At 47.3% G+C, this 17,053-nt stretch overlaps 1 protein-coding gene across 5 annotated transcripts in view; it reads left to right on the forward strand.

Moving 5' to 3' along the window:
- Positions 1-7,487, forward strand: part of UBR4 (ubiquitin protein ligase E3 component n-recognin 4) — a 74,599-nt gene extending 67,112 nt beyond the window's left edge. For all 5 annotated transcript variants that reach the window (XM_065855273.2, XM_065855274.2, XM_065855275.2 and 2 more), the window contains 5 exons: positions 82-276; positions 2,007-2,231; positions 5,559-5,649; positions 6,207-6,369; positions 7,054-7,487. In XM_065855273.2, the coding sequence (XP_065711345.2) occupies positions 82-276; positions 2,007-2,231; positions 5,559-5,649; positions 6,207-6,369; positions 7,054-7,118 (739 nt within the window). In that variant the 3' untranslated portion in view covers positions 7,119-7,487. The remainder of the gene's footprint in view (positions 1-81; positions 277-2,006; positions 2,232-5,558; positions 5,650-6,206; positions 6,370-7,053) is intronic.
- The last annotated feature ends 9,566 nt before the right edge of the window (positions 7,488-17,053 follow it).

A 17,053-nucleotide genomic window follows, 5' to 3' on the forward strand; every position in this document is an offset into this window, starting at 1 on the left:
TGGTGTGGAAGAAAAAAAGCTCAAATGAAGTTTTTGAAGTGTTTTCTTTTTAATAAAGTAATACTTATTGCTGGTTTTCAGACACAACACGTACCTCCAGGAATGCACAGGGCAGCGGGAACCTACCTACCAGCTCAATGTCCATGACATTAAGCTGCTATTTCTCCGTTTTGCGATGGAGCAATCATTCAGCGTAGATACTGGAGGAGGAGGAAGGGAGAGCAACATACACCTCATTCCCTACATAATCCACACGGTGCTCTACGTCCTCAACACGTCAGTACCTTTCTCTTTGCAACAACCTCTACTTTCCACTCTTAGTCTCAGAAAGGTCTATAAATCTGGGCTTTGTTAGGTCTATGGGAAAAAGGATGGGAAAATCACACTAAAGCGGACTGTTAAAAGTTTACATTGTTTGGAGTGAAGCGTTGCTGCCTGAACATGCAGGATAACAGGGAACTTATTGAGTAAAAGCAATTGGGAATTAGCTTCTCTTTCCATTCTAGATGTAATTATTAGCTCTGGGCTGAGCAACAGGGTTATTAGATTAAAGAGACACTGGCAGCTTAATTTTCTCAGGAACAGACAGAAGAGAGACACTGTGATGAAGTAATTGCTGTTAGTTGAAAACTTAACCCTGGTACCATTTTATCCAATATTGAAATAGCAAAATCAGTTTTGTTTCCTGTTTTGACATACTGCAATTCTCCTGTATTGTTCTGATCCATCAGATTTCGCTGTCATTTTTAAGATTTTTTAAAAATTAGTATTAGTAAGTTTTAGCAGCTGAAGTGTTTCAGTAATATCTTATTTATACAAAGCATAAGTGTCAGGCGTGCTTTGGCTTGACACTATGTCCAAGTTTACAAATGTATAGGCACTATTTGTGTAGTTAGATACCAGAAAGTAATACTAATTAGAAGAGGGTATAACTGTTTGTATATATGCCTGTTCAACCAAGGTCACTCCAAATGAAGTGCAATGAAATCTCTGTCTTTCCCGCCTGGAACTAATCAACGCTTTGGCTCTAATACAATTTGTCTATTGTTTTTAATATCTATCTCCAGATCCCTGTGCTATTGTTTTCCAGGTCCCTTGGGAGACAAATAAATGAAACTATTCTTTTCATCTCGTTAGTCTGTTTACTGGCACCAGAGAGCCCAGAACCCGCTGCGCGGCTCTTGTAGAAAAATGAATTATGTAGTTTCCAGGCTTTATGTTTTTTCTAGAGACACATTCGATATTAAATGGAGAAAATGAAGGGCTACTAGTTGGCTACCAGCTGCGTCATGTAGCAGATGAAAAGGTCACACAATGCTGATGCCCAGACACAGCTTTATCTGCTGAGGTGCTGCTTTATATATTCCTTATAAGGGAGAGTATTAATATATCTAACTTAAAAATCAAGGGTCTTAGCTGGCTGGCAGCGTCTTCTCATCAGCAGAGGGATAGCCGGTGGTAAAACGTGATACATCTTCACAAGGTCTCCTGTAATGCGGAGTTTGCACCGTCAGCTTTGGAGTGTCAGGACTCCTGAAGAGGCTGGAGCTGGGGGAAAGGAAAAGAATTATATATACCGGCTTACAGTAAATACATTATCTTTTTGGGTTTGAAATTGGCCTGTATCTTCTCAGCGATTGCTTTTGCGGTAGGTGAATAACATAAATCGATGATGGCTGTCGGAGCTGCAATCACATGCTTGGTGTCAGAGGGGAGTTGGTACAACAGGAGCACTGGCTGGCCCGACTATTTTTTCTCTAAGAAAAAGGAAATATAGCTCTGTAGTAGCACTGCCCGCCTTGGGGCAATGCCAGGTGCCTTGTGAACCTCTCTAGCACTGCACACAGCCCTAAGAAAAAGTGATTTTGCTAGACTTGTATGCTTTACTAGGAGCGAATATTAAATAAACCAGTGGCTGAATTTGGGAAAAACCCAGTAGTGCCAGCCCAGCGCTGCTTTTTCCTCAAATCACCAGAACGGCTGCTGAAGCTTTTCTTGTGTTTCAGAACTCGAGCGACGTCGAGGGAGGAGAAAAACCTGCAGAGCTTCATGGAGCACCCCAAAGAGAAGTGGGTGGAGAGTGCCTACGAGGTGGACGGGCCCCACTACTACACCGTGCTGGCGCTGCACATCTCGCCCCCCGAGAAGTGGAAAGCCATGCGAGTGGAGATCCTCAAGAGGCTCCTCGTCACCTCCCACGCGCGGGTGGTGTCACCAGGTGGAGCCAGCAGGTTTGTCACTGCCCCAGTGCTGCTCCCGTGCCTGTCACCTTAGAGCCACAGGACAGTTTATGGGGAGCTGGGGATAGGCACATGCGTTTTGGTAAAAAAGCAGATAGTAACCCTTCTGAGTAGCTTTGTACTCGGCGTTGCAGAGGAATGAGCCAGAGCATTCAATTATGGGTATTTTCTGGAGTGGATCAATCAGCCGGGCAGTGGGAATGATGATTTTCCTAGGAATATAGCTAAAACCAGGTAAATATTATAATAAGATGCTTATTCCCTCTCCCCCCTCAAGTGAAACACTGTAGTAACTTCTGGTGTGTGTGGTTTCCGAGCAGCTCGCTCTCTGCTCGCCTTACTAAAGAAGCCATTCCTGTGCTCTTTTGATCAGTGTACCAGCTTCCTTAAATAGAAAAATAGAAATAGAAATCAAATGCCTTTGCTTTTAAAAAAGAAAAATATCAATAGCAGCTGTCAAGCACTTGAAGTACAAGAATAAGTGCCTAACAAAAGCACATATTTCCAGAGAAGGAAGTGGAATTCCAGTTGCTGAAAAGATGATTTTAAATAGCTGTCATAATTAAGAATAAATTCATTATTATTCTAAGTCGCCTTAAAGGGCATTCTTATTCCGATGACTTTAATTATGTGTTTGATAAAGTCATTCCATTGTAGCAGCACACAACACAGCATGCATCAATGCTATTAGAGGCATCAAAAGTGAAAGAGCCCTTAAAGGGGCTCCGGTATTGATTTCTGTGCTAGTTTCTGCTTTTCAAGCTCAGCCTGCTCCGTGTCTCCTGTTTCCACCACCCTGCCGGAGTTCTGGGAAAGGGCGTTGAACAGCAGATATTATCGTGGAGCTTCTGTTTTCTCGGACACAAGGGCGTGCAGCATTTCACACGGCCTGTGAGAGAGTCTGGCAAAGCAAAGCCCTCGTGTGGCTTTGCTGTGAATATTTCATGTTTTTTAAAACCCTCGGTAAATGAGGCTGTTTCTTTCCCATCTTATCTCTAAGCATGTGTGTAATAAAAACATATTGAAACGACACAGCCAGGAACTTCCAGCTAACCCCTCCAATCTGTGGAATTTCAGGGGAAAACAGAACCAGTCCTCAGGAATTATGTCAAGGTTTATTCAAGGGCTTTCTTTAATCCCTGCAGACTAAGAGAGCGCAAAGCCCTCCACTGATAATACCTCTCAGAAATAGAAATATGGCAGTTCTTATTTCCAAGCTGGCTGCTTATTTATTCTTGTGGCAAATCAGGAAGAGAGCGATGGAGAGGGAAACGCTCTGCAGAAAAGTGACAGGACCTTGAGTTTACGAAGGAAACCAAGGTTTGCAACATCAGGGTGACACGTCTGCGGACGAAAATGAGCGTTGCAGGTGGGATGCAGTTCTGCAGCCATAGGGCGGTGTGGGCTGGAGGTCAGAGAGACGCGAGGACTCGCTGCCACCGTTACTGGGGGCGATGGAGCCGTTGGAGGAACTGACAGCACATCCAAGAGCAGCTGAGGATCAGCTCGTGATCCCAAGAAGGGCCTGGAAAGCTCACATTCCCTCAGACGTAAATGAAGGCGACACATGCTGCCCGTACTCCAGGCTGTGATGAGGTGTTTGATCCAGCTGCTCAGCTGGATTAGTTGGTATGAGGCGGTTTTGAGGAGAATCCAGCCAAAAATGCTCTCTCTGCCAGGAGCTACAGCCGTCTTGTCTACAAGACCAAAGTGGAAGATGCTCAGCACCTTCCGTGCTTTAAAAACACTTTGTATTTCAACCCCAAGATGAAATTACCAGGATGAGTAGTTCTGGGTTTGTTCTCTTTTTGTTGTAAATATAATTTACAAATTCCAAAGGACTGACTCAAGTGACCGATGACCTGCTCGTTATTACTGAACCAAGAGTTGTAGCTAGAAAAATGGCTTTTCAATGTAGCTTTCCTCTGGAGCTTGGGAGGAAAATATCCTTTGGATTTATTGTTCTTTTCCTTCGCTCCTGACTGTGACCTCTCTAAAATATTCATGAGAGAAGCGAGGCTCCCAAAGTGTTCGTGTCTCACTTTCTGCTGGCGATCTGTGCACGGCTGATGAGCCTGAACCAGCTCACGTTAATGAAAACGCGGCAGCTATTACATGAAGTAGCCATTCCAAAAGGTACCTACCAGACTTCGCCCACAAGGGCCTTTTAGTTTTCAATTAAAGGAGCAGACTCCAATTAGATCAAAACCATTCGCATAAAAAGAACCTCTGTCTTGCAGTATTTGGGAGTCTAGAATTAGCCTCGCTTTAAGTTGCTGTTCTTCCCGTGGAAATTTAGTCACCTTTACTAATTGGTTTTTCTTTAAATAATTAAGCCTAGCTGCCCAAGCAGGCCACCACCTACCAAGCCGCCTGTTTTAAGGGCAGGCATTAAAATGGAGCCTTTTAGAATAAAAGCAGCGCAATGTTCATTTCCCCCCCAGAAAAAACCCAACTTGTGCGGATCGCAGCCGGGCCTGTGGTCATACAACACCCTTTTGCTCACTTGCATCAGCTGAACTAGTTCTAGATGCATTAAGAAACAGCTTTTTTTTCCCCCAAAGCTTTTAAGAGGCAAGCAGGAAGCGGCATGTGATGGAGGCAGATGTACCTGAGAAACACATGCAAGAAAATTCCAAAGCCATTAGAGCTGCTGGCAGGAGGTTCTGCCTTGCCAGGACCTGTTGGTGATTAATCCTGTAAACTGGGGAGCTGTTATCCCAGGACAATTCTGCACCTTTTGTAGCATTTCTCCTGCCAGATGCTCAATTTCCAAAAGCAGAATTCCTTCTTTCGTAAGAACCAAGAAGATATTAATTGGAAGTTCCTCCATTTCCCTCAGCGTCTTTCAGAAACGCTTTTGTGAGTTAGAAGCAAAAATATGTTTTCTGTCATTGATACAGACTGCGGCCGAAACCTAAATGTAGTTATTTCTTCAGGAATCAGCTGTACTCCCAGCACCGAGCATACAAATGGGGCTGTGTGTTGTTTTTCCGACGGCTGTTGACTTCCTACATAGTTGAACAGTGCGTTTCCCTCTGTGCTTGTTCTCTTCCTTTGAAATAAGGTTTACTTGGCTAACCTGCTTTGGTCACGCTAGCCACAGCTGGCAAAGTGGCTCCCTGGCCATAGGACTCATTGCACAGAAACCACGGATGCCCGGTGTTTGTTTTGTGTCCCGGCACACGCAGCAAAGCTCCCTCAGAGCCATTCCTCCTGTGTATTATTTGGCCGTTTCAACTTTCGTGCTATTCATCAACTCAGTTACCAAAGCATAGTAAAGTGATTAACTCCAAATTGATTTCATTATCTCCCTAGACTGGCAGATAAGGCGGTGAAGGAATACGCAACGTACCGCTCTGGCCTTCTCTTCTGGGCCCTCGTAGATCTCATTTACAACATGTTCAAGGTAAGAAAGAACACTGAAGTTTTTCTGTATCACCTTTTTACCAACTACCTGCATTGAAAATAAAAGGCAGGGTTTGAAGCTTCCTTCTCCAAGATCCTTCTAAACATAACATTTCACCTTGTATGAGCAGAAAGGCCACAAGAGGCTGCCTGTGGTTCTTGTACCCCTTGTAATTCGGTATCTGAGGAAATGAGAGACGGTCCTGCTGTATCCTGTATTTGCTTATTTCTTCTGTTAACGGTTCACTAAAGCAAGGACATTCAGAGCTGCACCGGGGAAACAGCTGGGGAAGGAAAGAGGTGGGGGTGTCCACCAGAAAGAAACTTGCAGTTTTCAAAGGTTAAATAATTAGGGTGAGAAAACGCCAGCGACCTTGTTCGCTTTCTGTACAGAAAGATTATAAAGTCACATATAGGGTCACTTTTTCAATGTGGCTTGTTTACAAGAGACAGGGGGTGCAAGTCCAAGAGCAGCGGGATAAAGCATCAGGGTTTGCAGTTATGCTTCTGAATAGTTATGTTTTTGGGCTGATTTGGTCCCGTTTTCCCCTTTTGTAGAAGGTGCCTACCAGTAACACAGAGGGAGGCTGGTCCTACTCTCTTGCTGAATTCATCCGACACAACGACATGCCAATACACGAAGCTGCAGACAAGGCCCTGAAAACCTTCCAGGAGGAGTTCATGCCAGTCGAAACGTTTTCCGAGTTTTTGGATGTGGCCGGTAAGCGTGCGCTTTCCCTTTTATAGGCCGTCTTATGCAACTCGTGACCGCCGCTCGCTCCAGCCGGCAGCATTCCTGCCGCCACAGCTTGTTTGGACGAGCGAGAGGAGGAGACATCGGCGCTCCAGCTGCTGCACAAACAGTTGAGCATCCCCAGACAGGAAAATTTCTCTCACCTGATCCTACAGCTCCTCCCCTTGCTCTTTTAAACATACATACATCACAGCTTAAGGATGTTTTTCTGGGTATAAGTGGTTTGAAGGCTGATAAACAGATGCGACCCTGTACTAAAGGCAGAAGAGTTCCTGCTGTAGGGATTTTGGTTTCCTCAGGAGGTGCTGAAAACTCACCTGCAAAGAGGTTATTCTTGACTTGTGTCACAGATTTGTTGTGCCCTGGGCCAGTTTCTCGCTCTCCAACATACAGAGCTGCTGGGCAGCCGGCTAGCAGGGTCCCTATAGTCGCTTTGTTGCACAAGAGCGATGCTGTATGGATTTAATGTACACGCTTTGGTCCCTTCTGCACACACATCCAGCGAGGGTTTATCTTGGTCTTGTCCATCCTTAAAATAACGTTGCAGCTGTCATCATTAATTTCCACATGCCCTAGCGCGAATCCCTAATGTGGGGAGGAGAAACTGCTTGGTGGATCTAATTATTCTGTACTGTCGTCTTTTGTTTAAAGGACTCTTGTCAGAAATCAGTGATCCCGACAGCTTCCTCAAGGATCTCTTGAACTCCATCCCCTGAGCCGCCAGCACACAGAAGCGTTGGGCAGACTACACTAGCTTGCCTTCCATCCCTTTGTGTTCCTCCTCGTGCGGTCTGTCCCTTCCCTGAGGAGTGCTGCAGTTTGGTTTCTCTTTTTTATTTTGTTTTGTTTTGTTTTATTTTGTTTTGTTTTATTTTGTTTTATTTTATTTTCTACCTTTTTTTTTTTCCTTCTTGGAGTGTTTTGGAATTTAGATTTGTTTTATCCTGTATTTCAGTGTTCTATCTGTAAAGCCTTGTGTATTCAAACTGGTTGAAAAAACTTGTACAGAAAGGAATCCAAACCAGTAAATCTTAATGCTTTAGTGTTCACCTCTTTGAAGTTCAATAAACCGAACAAATGGGTAAGATGGGTTTGACGAGTACTTTAACCATGTAGTAGCCTAAATGCCAAGCTCTTTCTCATCTTTTCCTCCACAGCTCCTTCTCTCGGGGCTCAGAGCTGCTGCTCTTTCCGGCCCGTAGTTTGGACAAGGAGACAGAGGAAACAAAAAGTCTCATAGTGAGGAAGGCGGCAGAGTGACGCTGTCCTTACTGATCCCACGTGCAGAGCAGGTTTCCCCTTGTGGGACATGAGCCTTAGAGACTCGGGGACCCCCCGGCGCTTCGCGTTGCCCCTCTCCAAGGCATGTTGCATCTCACGGTGTCTTTCCTGGCTTGACTCTCACCGAGGCTGTATCCAAAGCAAGAGCACGTGGCGTCACCTCCGGTCGCGTGGTACCGACGGTGACTTTACCTCTCAGAGGGATGCTCCTCGCATCGAATTTTATTTCTCTCTCTGGTAACATTTTCAGCTTCAGCAAAATGCATGGAAAATAGACGCTGCACACTTCTTGAGCCGACCGCTTGCCCTTTCGATGGCTTTCTTTTCGGTGTGCATGCCCTGACCTGAAGCCAGGTACCTGCTTTGAATACAGCCTTGCCCTTTCTCGCCCAGCTGTGCATGCTCTTAACTTCCCTTTGCCACCGGTTCTGTTCTCCTGTAACCCAACTGACACGTGGTGAAGTTGGAATCTAATAAAGCTTTCCCTGTCCTCCTCGTCTCTGTTTCAACTTGTATTTCCGCAATCCTAACACAGCCCCATCCCATAAATAATAGTTGGTTTAGAGGCTGAATAACTCGGCAACCTATTTGATGCCTTTTGTTAGCGTTGAGCACGCATTATGATTTGGCAATTAGCAATCGGGTGAAGGCGCGGTGTTTTTCTTCTCGCCTCCGCGGGTGCTTATGTCACCCCTGGCAGTCGGATTTGGTTCTGGGGAGGAGCACGGAATAGCGAATCACCTCGAGAAGTTTGGTTAGCGAGGGACTCGAGAACATGTCAGCGGGCAGCTTTGTCGGCTGGGTGAATCTGCCTTGCCTTACAAAGGATGGGGGCTAATGCGTGGAGTTTGTTCTTCTTTAGTACAGTGATATTTAACCTTTTATTTAGCCTTTTAGCCACATAAAAGAGAAAAACACGCCTCATTCTAAAAGCACTGTAAAGTCAAACCTAACAGTCTTCTCTCCAAATAAGCAGCTGTAATACCCCTACGGGTGGACGCGCAAGCCTTGCTCACCGATACCGGCGCACGGCAGCTTGGGCGATACTAAAAACCCTTTGTGAGCAAATGACCCTTCAGATCAGTGCGATTCCTGAAAGCAGCAGCCAGCAGGTAACAAGAAACCAGGTGTTTATGACTCTGCTTCCAAAGCTTCTCACTGTACACAAGACTTCAGGTGCAAGACTCAAACCCCACCGCATTTGGACTTTGTCGTTTGTGTAAGACTGATTGATTAAGCTCCGGACAAGAATTATTAAAGTATTTTGGAAAGCTGGGAAGGAATACTTGGCTGCCTTGCTACCTAATTATGTTTTTTTCACAGAAAAATACATCTTTCCAGCCACGGAGTCAGCGTGCCAGGCAGTCCCGCAGCTTTTCCTCCACAGCTGTTGCCTCACTGGCACAAGGGGCGATGTTACAAGTATTTGTGCGGTACCTTTCCTCCGCTTACCTGACCAGGTAACTCCAGCATAGCTCCAGTTCTTGCTGATGTAAATCCCAGCCTAGCTCCCTTTATGCTCGCACAGGTCTCTTGCGAAAACAGTCCCTGCTGTTGCACAAACCGGTAAAGATTACACCAGCAAAAAGGTTCTTTTTCTACCCGTGCAGTTGGATCGGCAGATCCTTAAGCTTCCTAGGAGCAGAACGCGATCGCCGTTTGTTCACCGATGTCATTACAGCTGCAAGGATCTTAAAAGGAGGTCATAAACCACACAGTTGCAATAAACTACTCAGAGCTGTTCTGGAGGGTTTTGCAAAGGCCTAAAGATGTATTTTGGAAAATAAAGGGCAGCGTATCGAGTGCGTCCCTGCCCGGAGCACGAGAGGTCTGTGATTTATGGGGAAGGCAGACTTGAAAAGAAGGTAGAAGCAGCGTGGTAGCGCTTCTGCGGAGCAGAATAGCTTGGGAGGGCCTGAAGTTGAACAAAAACAACCCCAGAAGAGCTAGAGGGGGCTAAGAACAAAAGAAAAGTGTTTTGGCGAGTTTCAGCTGGCGCAGGCCACACACGAGGCTCAGACCTCCGCGGGACGCACAGAGGCGATGCCCTCCAGGCTGCACGATCCCCGCACGCCGGGGAAGTCGGCAAAGACTTTTGGGGAAGAGTGTTACTTAAATTAGAAGTAAGAGAGGAGCAAGACTGGGGAAAAAATGCATCAACACAAGTAAAACAACTCAAACTGATGGACCAAAGCACGAGCTGAACAAAGAGTCAACCCTCTCTCCAAAAAAAATCCCTGGTTTATTTGCAAAAGACATTTTTTGAGGAAGAAAATCCTTTGCAATGCACGAGAGCCTGTGTGACCTCCGTGACTGCTTGAACCTGACTCTGTGGGCAAGAGCTTCACCGAGATGATCTGATGTCCCAGCGATGCTGTTCACACCGGGTCAAACCCTGGTAATTGCTTATTAATTAATCTTGGGAATGACACCTCCCGAAGAGAACAAAGCCCCAGCCTTGCCCTGGGCTTCGGCAGGTCTGTGCTGGGCTCTCGCAACTGCTGCAGATGAAAAGGTCCCTGGGAGCTTGAATTAATTCGTCGTCGTTGCTGCAATCGCACAAACCCATCGGGCAGGTGATACCTGAACAAAACCGCCTGTTCCGTGAAGATGGGAAACCCTTGACCTTCCCCTTTGTATTTCATGATGGTTTCCTTTGTCCCACTGCCTCCTCCCTTTGTAATTCCATTTTTCAAGCCAAGCAAATGTCCTCCTGGAAGCTTTGCACGGCTGGGTGCTCTGTTGGGATGAGCAGCCTTCCTCCCGCTTCTCTGCCCCGCTACCGATGCTTCCGACTTGTTCTCCATCCAAGTTTCTCTCCGGTGTTTTGTCTCCTGCAATTGCCTGGAAGTATTTTCAAATAAACCGTGGATTAGAGCTGCTGAGCATAAACACGCTGTGAGCTGCAACGTTTCGATGCCATAAAAGATTCCCTGGACTTTTTCCGATGTAGGAAAAGCGATTTATCTCCCCGGACACGTGTCCGCGCGGCTTGTTTTTCAGGCGGGGGAAGGACACGTGGATCACGTGCGTTCAGCAAGACCGTGGTGGAGCCTCAGTTACGTGGGTACATCTCAGGGTTGCAGTTTACCACGGAGTAATTAGGGGCGAGAAGCCTCTTTTCCCTTTGTGCAAAGGTTTTGGGGAGCCCTTCTATGTATGAGCACACACAGTATTCAAGTTTACCTCTTTATTAGACAGCAAAAAGCTTTTTCCTACAAAAACATTGCCCGTTTCTGCCCAGATGATGCTGAGACATTGCTCAAGGAGCCTACAGCACAGAATCAAGACACCAGACGTCCCTCTGACCGCTGAACCACATAAAAATGACAGCGGGCACGTCTGCCTGTGACAATGAAGCCAAATCTTCAGCAAAATGCCTTCCCTGCCTCAGCTTTGCATTTCACACCAGCCCTGTTTTCGATTCAGGGCTTATTCCTTACCTATTGATGCCACATCGAGCTCAAGGACTAGATGGAATGAGTACAAAAAGCACCGAGTCCACATTCCCAAATTGCCTTTAAATTCACAAATGAAATCAGGCAAGTTTTTAGCTGCCACCCTGTGGATCTCAGGAGACCTCCTGTGGTCACACGAGCTGATTTAGAGCCACCCCTTGGGTCTTATTTCTGCTCCCTGGCCACCTCCAGATAAGAAAATCAAGACTGGCCTTGGCTTGTTTGCTGCGCATCGCTGGGGCCGCGTTATCACCCCGGGCAGGGCTGATTCACAGCTCACACGTACAGGATCGAGGGCACGTGGAAAAACAAGCTGCACAGATTGCAGGGACCGCTGCAAACGACGCTGGGGTGAACTAAGTATAAAAAATAATGACTAACCCCCCATTTGCAGATTTTTTGGGGCAGGATTGATTCGGCTCATTCACATGGACTGCTCGGCTCAGGGAGGAACTGGCGGCTTTATCCCTTTATCAAAACCTCGGAGATCAGCAAAGACCCCTCTCCCCCTCCCGATGGGGATACGTGCTGGTAGGAAGAGATGCTTTTTAGTTTAAAATGTTACAAATGACAAATTGAGGGGAGGCCCTTGTGTGGCATTTTAACACTGAGACCCGAGGCAGGTTAGGGGGGCCCAGGCATCGCCCCCCAAAACGCAGCATCCTCAGAGACCAGGATGGGGACCATGGCTTTCAGCCCACCAAGGTGTTTCAGAGGCCCAGCCCCTGCCTCTCAAATGATTTTATTTATTTTCATAGTGCGTATTAAGCCTTTATTAGAGCGGGATAATCCCGTGCACTGTGCTATTCCCTCCATCCAGGCTCTGTTGCTACAGGTCCCAGATTTGAAGTGGGAGTTACAATCTCTCTCCAAATCTCCTGCCCTGTGATGATTTTTCCCTTTGTCCCCGGGATCCTGGGAGGGATCGGACACATTCCCTGTTGCCAAATTCCCGCCGCCAGGCTCTCCTGCCCCTTCCTACATCAACCCTGGAGCATCGGGCACCTTGCGATGGATTTCCCACCCCAAAACCAGCAGGGGCTTCTTTCTGGAAATGTGCCACCGCCCTGACACTCCTGCCTGACTCAGCCTGTTCCCTTCCCTTGTAAAATAGAGTAGAAACCACTTTTAGGTGAATCATAACCCAACCTGAGCTGCGGGTGAACTGCAGCCAAACCTGGTGCAACCCTCAGTGACCTGCGAATGTCCAGGGGGGTCCTGGAGCCACAGGAGAAATAGTTTTGATGGGGAGAAGCCAAATCTGGTTTGGGGGTGACTGTGATTAACCCCAACCTGCTTCTCAGGGGAAATAGATTGATATATTTATTTTGCATTAGTCTTATGCAGGATAACACCCTCCCTATGGCCTTGCTTTGCTGGGGAAGGTGTATGATAGCGAGAAGGGCAGCTATTAAGCAGAAATTGCAAAAATTAAGTTGTTTGTGGTTTAAGTTCAGTTTTGGTATATGAAGAGAGGCTGGGTTTTTTTAAAAAATGTATAGAAATATCAAGAACATCATGTTTAGCTTTGGCTGCTCTTGCTAATGATGTTGAGTCTGGCATCTTCTGCATCTTTGGGGAAGGTGGGAGAGGAATAAAGGAGATGGTTTAATGTGGGGAAGGAGGCAGAGGGCAGGCCAGCCGGGGACACCCACTTATTAAATGGGCTGTCGGGCTCGAATCGTTTAGATGTAGAGATTTTTATCATGATGATAACCCCAGTAATTACTGCTATTAACAATAATCCCGCTGAGTGCTTGTTCTTTCCCAAGCGTTGTGGCAACAGGACCTCAGTCACCGTTGGTGCATGTCCTGGGGGTAAGTCAGTGCTGTCCTCACCTGAGATGGGAGAACTGGGATGGGAAAGGGCTCGGGATGCTCTGGGAAAGGCTGAAATCCTCTGGGGTTCGAGCACAAATTACAGCAATGAAAGCCAAACCCGGCGCCCCAGGACAGCACGTGTGTCCGACCATAAGATCTCCTTTTCAGCCCCCAATGGGTGTTGGTGATGTCTCCTGTTGGTGTCTCTGGTTCTATGTGTTGTGTTGCCGCTTGTCACATCGTCCTGGCCGCTGAGAATCTGCAGGACACCCCCCGAGCTGCTCTTCAGGTGTTCAATCCCTGCAGCTTCTCCCAAGCCATTTTGTTTCATTTTATTTAATGAGCAAATACGAGCGTGTTCTAAACCCAGCGCCGTCCTTTAATTATTCTTAATATTTGATGACAAAAAACCTAATTCCTAAATGATGAGGTCAGACATTAAAGGACCATCTCCTGCGTGCCGGGTCATTACTATTTCTCTTCCCTCGGTCCACATTTTGCCTGCTGTCAGCACTTTTGCCATAACGAGCCTGGTGACTGCACCGGCTGGCACAGCCCACAGGTATTTCCCAGCCATAGCTGCGTTACAGGCTGGGAATCACGGCAAACTGGGTGTCGAGCTGTCCAGGAGCTCCACCCGAGCACCTCTCCCTCGGAAACACCCAGAACGTTGGGAAATGCGACAGGGAGCTGCTCCGGCTCTTTGACTCAGCCGCTGACATTGGGTTTTCTTGCGACCGCCACGAACGTCCCCACGGGGTCAGGATGGGAGAGCAGAGTGGTCCAGGTTTGCTTCACCTTGTGTCGCGCAAAACACATCAGGCTGAAAAACCTCACAGTGAATGAGTGAAAATACTCAGGTTTCTGGAAAAGAGATGTAAAGATATGAATATATCCTAGGAACAGTGTTCTGTGCTTTGAGCCTTCAATGCTGCTCAACCCATCGTGGATTACAATGTGTTGGGGAACAGTGGGAAAACAAATCATATCATATCTGTTCCCAAAAGATAATTCTTTGAAAGATGATTATTTCTGTGTTGAAACAAGACACTTCACCTGTGTGTTCCAGCTTACAGAATGTGACACTTGCCTCCACCTTCAGATAACTGCCCCTGAAAGTATTTATTTATTGAGCTATTTTAACTGCAAAACAGTGGACAACTTTACTTGTTAAGTGTGATACCAGATAAAAAGTTTAGGAGGATTTGAAATGTGATCCACGGCCAGAAGCTCTTCTAAACGCTTTGAAAAAAACACATTTAAATTAACAAGGCCAGAGTCATCCTGCAGAATGAAAAGCTTCGCCACGACGGGATTGAAACTGCGCTTGGCCATGCACGAATTAACGACGCAGCCTCCCGCAATTAGCCCTGACGAGGTGCCAAAGCAATCGCCGTGCCCTAAAACACACCTGCGGCGGCCTGTACGGGCTTATCGATGCATATTTGCCGCTCTACTCAATACAGATGCAAATATTTGGTTACTAAGGAAGCAGCGAACATTGCCACAGTCTCCGAGGAAATCCGACGGCGTGTCTCGGCCGCGCCGGCTTAGTGGATGCTTCGCAGCATCCTTATCTCTCGCTGCATCCCCGTCTCCTGAGCTCACCCACCTTTTTGGGCTGCACCTGGTGCAGAAGCTTTTGTTTCCAAAATATTTACGCCATCTCCATAGAGATCACCCCCAGGTGAGAGGAGATGGGCAGGTGCTGGAGTCAACCAGCCCAGGTCCATCCTTTGCATCCCCAACTCTGCACTTGGGCTATGTGAGCAACATCCCTCTTTTTGGCTTTTTTGCGGTGCTGACGCACATCAAACCACCCGAATGTGGCAAAATGAGATTCATTTTAGCTCTGAAAAAGCGACTGGGGCAAGGGAATAGACCTGCAATGGGAGAAGGTTCTGGGTTCCGCAGCAGCTCCTATTTCATGTGATCCAATAGGACTCACAGAAAATATATTGGAGGAAAAACCCCACTGTTTGAGGTGGAGAAACCTCCTTTAAAGGCAATAAGTAACCTGCAGGGAGGGAAAACTGAGGGTTTTGTAACTGCTGATGTAACTCATTCCTCCTGCATTATCAATAGCAGCCAACCTGCCAAACATTTTCTGTTTCCGCAGCGTGACGCCCTGACTGATGCAATCCCGACACGACCCAAGGGTTTCCCTTATAGGGCTGGAAACGATAGCCCCGGTGACTAACCCGGCCCTTTCTCCGCCGAGCGACACCTCGGCGATGCACAAAGAGCTTCGCGTCTTCCCGCACCGACCGGTGCGTTCAGCGGGTCTGAGTCACCGGAGGAGTCACCGGTGTGTCCTGACCCGTCCGCACGCACCATCTGGGTTAAAAATCAACCATTTGGGGGAGGCAGTGTTCAAAATCCCGCTTATTTCAGCAGCCTGGTTTGCTGAAATTTGCCCCTATTGAGGCAGGCAGTGAACAGCAGTGCATGGGGAAGAGCCGCAGGTGAGCGATAGCAATCCCAGTTTAACCACCGAAGCTTGCTGGTTGTTCAATGACAACCTCGGAAAGAAGCTGCCTCTTATTACCGCAGCATCTAGGATGAATAAATCCTCTTTTTTCCACCTCTGAGGGTGGCAAAGAGCAAACTCGGGTGGTTGCCGCAGCCCAAGGGAAGATGCGGAGATGCTGCTTCACTGCAATGCTGGGAATTCAGATCTGAGGAAGACCCCACTGAGATTGTCGAGTGGGGAGTTTACAGATGTTAAGCCAATGGATTTTCTGCTTGTTCGTTTTAGGGGTGGATTGATTCAAACACGCAAACCGTAGCTCACATCAGCCCTGGGGAGCGTCACCTCTGCGCTGCACCTCAGTGCGGTCCATATGTGCTGGCGAAGCTGTTGGGTTTGGTCTGATTTGGCTGGGAAATGGTTACTTTGAAGGCAGACAGACCCACGGAAAGCAGATTAACAAAGCCCCAATGTATAACCCACCCCAGGAAAATTAATGTTTTAAAAGCATGAAACAGTCACTGAGGTTTGTGAGTGAAGGATGATAACAAAGCACAATAAAAATAGGTGTAAAAGTCAAATCCGAGGGTGCAGATTCCTCAGCTCCAGCCCGTGTTTGGGTGAAGCAACTGAGAGCCAAAATAAACCCAGTGCATTATTATTAGCATTGCTGGGGGTGGCCGCTGTTATTTAATTGCTGGATAGTTTCTGCCTTCAGAAATGGCACTATTTCCCATCCCTTTTCCTCTCTGTCCAAATGGGAAAGGGCTAATCAGTGCTTCATTATTTATATCTGCAATTGGAGAGCTTTCCATGGCTGGAATCGGAGGAATCCCCCCAGGAATGTCCCCGTGTGCGGGACGGCGGCTGCTCGGCTCCGCACTTGCACGAGCCCTCGCCAAACAAGCCGAGCTTAAGCCTAATTAATTGTTGCAATTAATTCAGGATGATTCACTTTTAGGGGCTGGGATGGGACCGTAGCCCAGTGGCGGAGCAGGATGATGACCGTGCGCATCCAAAGCTCGTTAGGAAAACAGCTCATTGATTTAACGACCTTTGGATGGGGCCGTGGTGAATCCATCCTCACCACTGTGGTGGTGGGTGCTGCCTAACAAACCGCACAATACACATCGTCTCACCGGCAGGTACAGAGGCATTCATTAACTGGCTGGTTTATCATTCCCTCTGATGTTTTCCTGCTTCCTTAAGGGGAATAAAAGGATTTTCCCAGCTGTTGACCCAGCGGTTTCACCGGGTTCTGAAATCCCCCGGCTCTTCCCAGCATCGCGGCCTGGCAGTGAGGATGCCGTGTGCCTAAAGAATGGAAAATTACCCACATCTGGGAGAAACCTGCTCTCGGTTGGCTTCTGCCCCTAATAATCACCTTATTCTTGGCAGTTCAGTCTATTCTTCCACTTTGCAAGTATTGCTGTGAATCTGCAGAGGGGTACACACCATAGAAACGTCTCCCAGTGAGATGCATTTGGTTTTTCTTAAAATAGGGCTCTGTTTGATGCAGCGATGGTGCCCAACACCAGCAGTTATAACCGTGCCCTAATGATCAAGGCATTAAAGCTGTTTTCCCGTAACCTCAGCAATGAGCACAAGTTACAGTCCGCAC

The sequence above is a fragment of the Patagioenas fasciata genome, chromosome 23 (assembly GCF_037038585.1).
Source record: "Patagioenas fasciata isolate bPatFas1 chromosome 23, bPatFas1.hap1, whole genome shotgun sequence".
NCBI lineage: Eukaryota > Metazoa > Chordata > Aves > Columbiformes > Columbidae > Patagioenas > Patagioenas fasciata.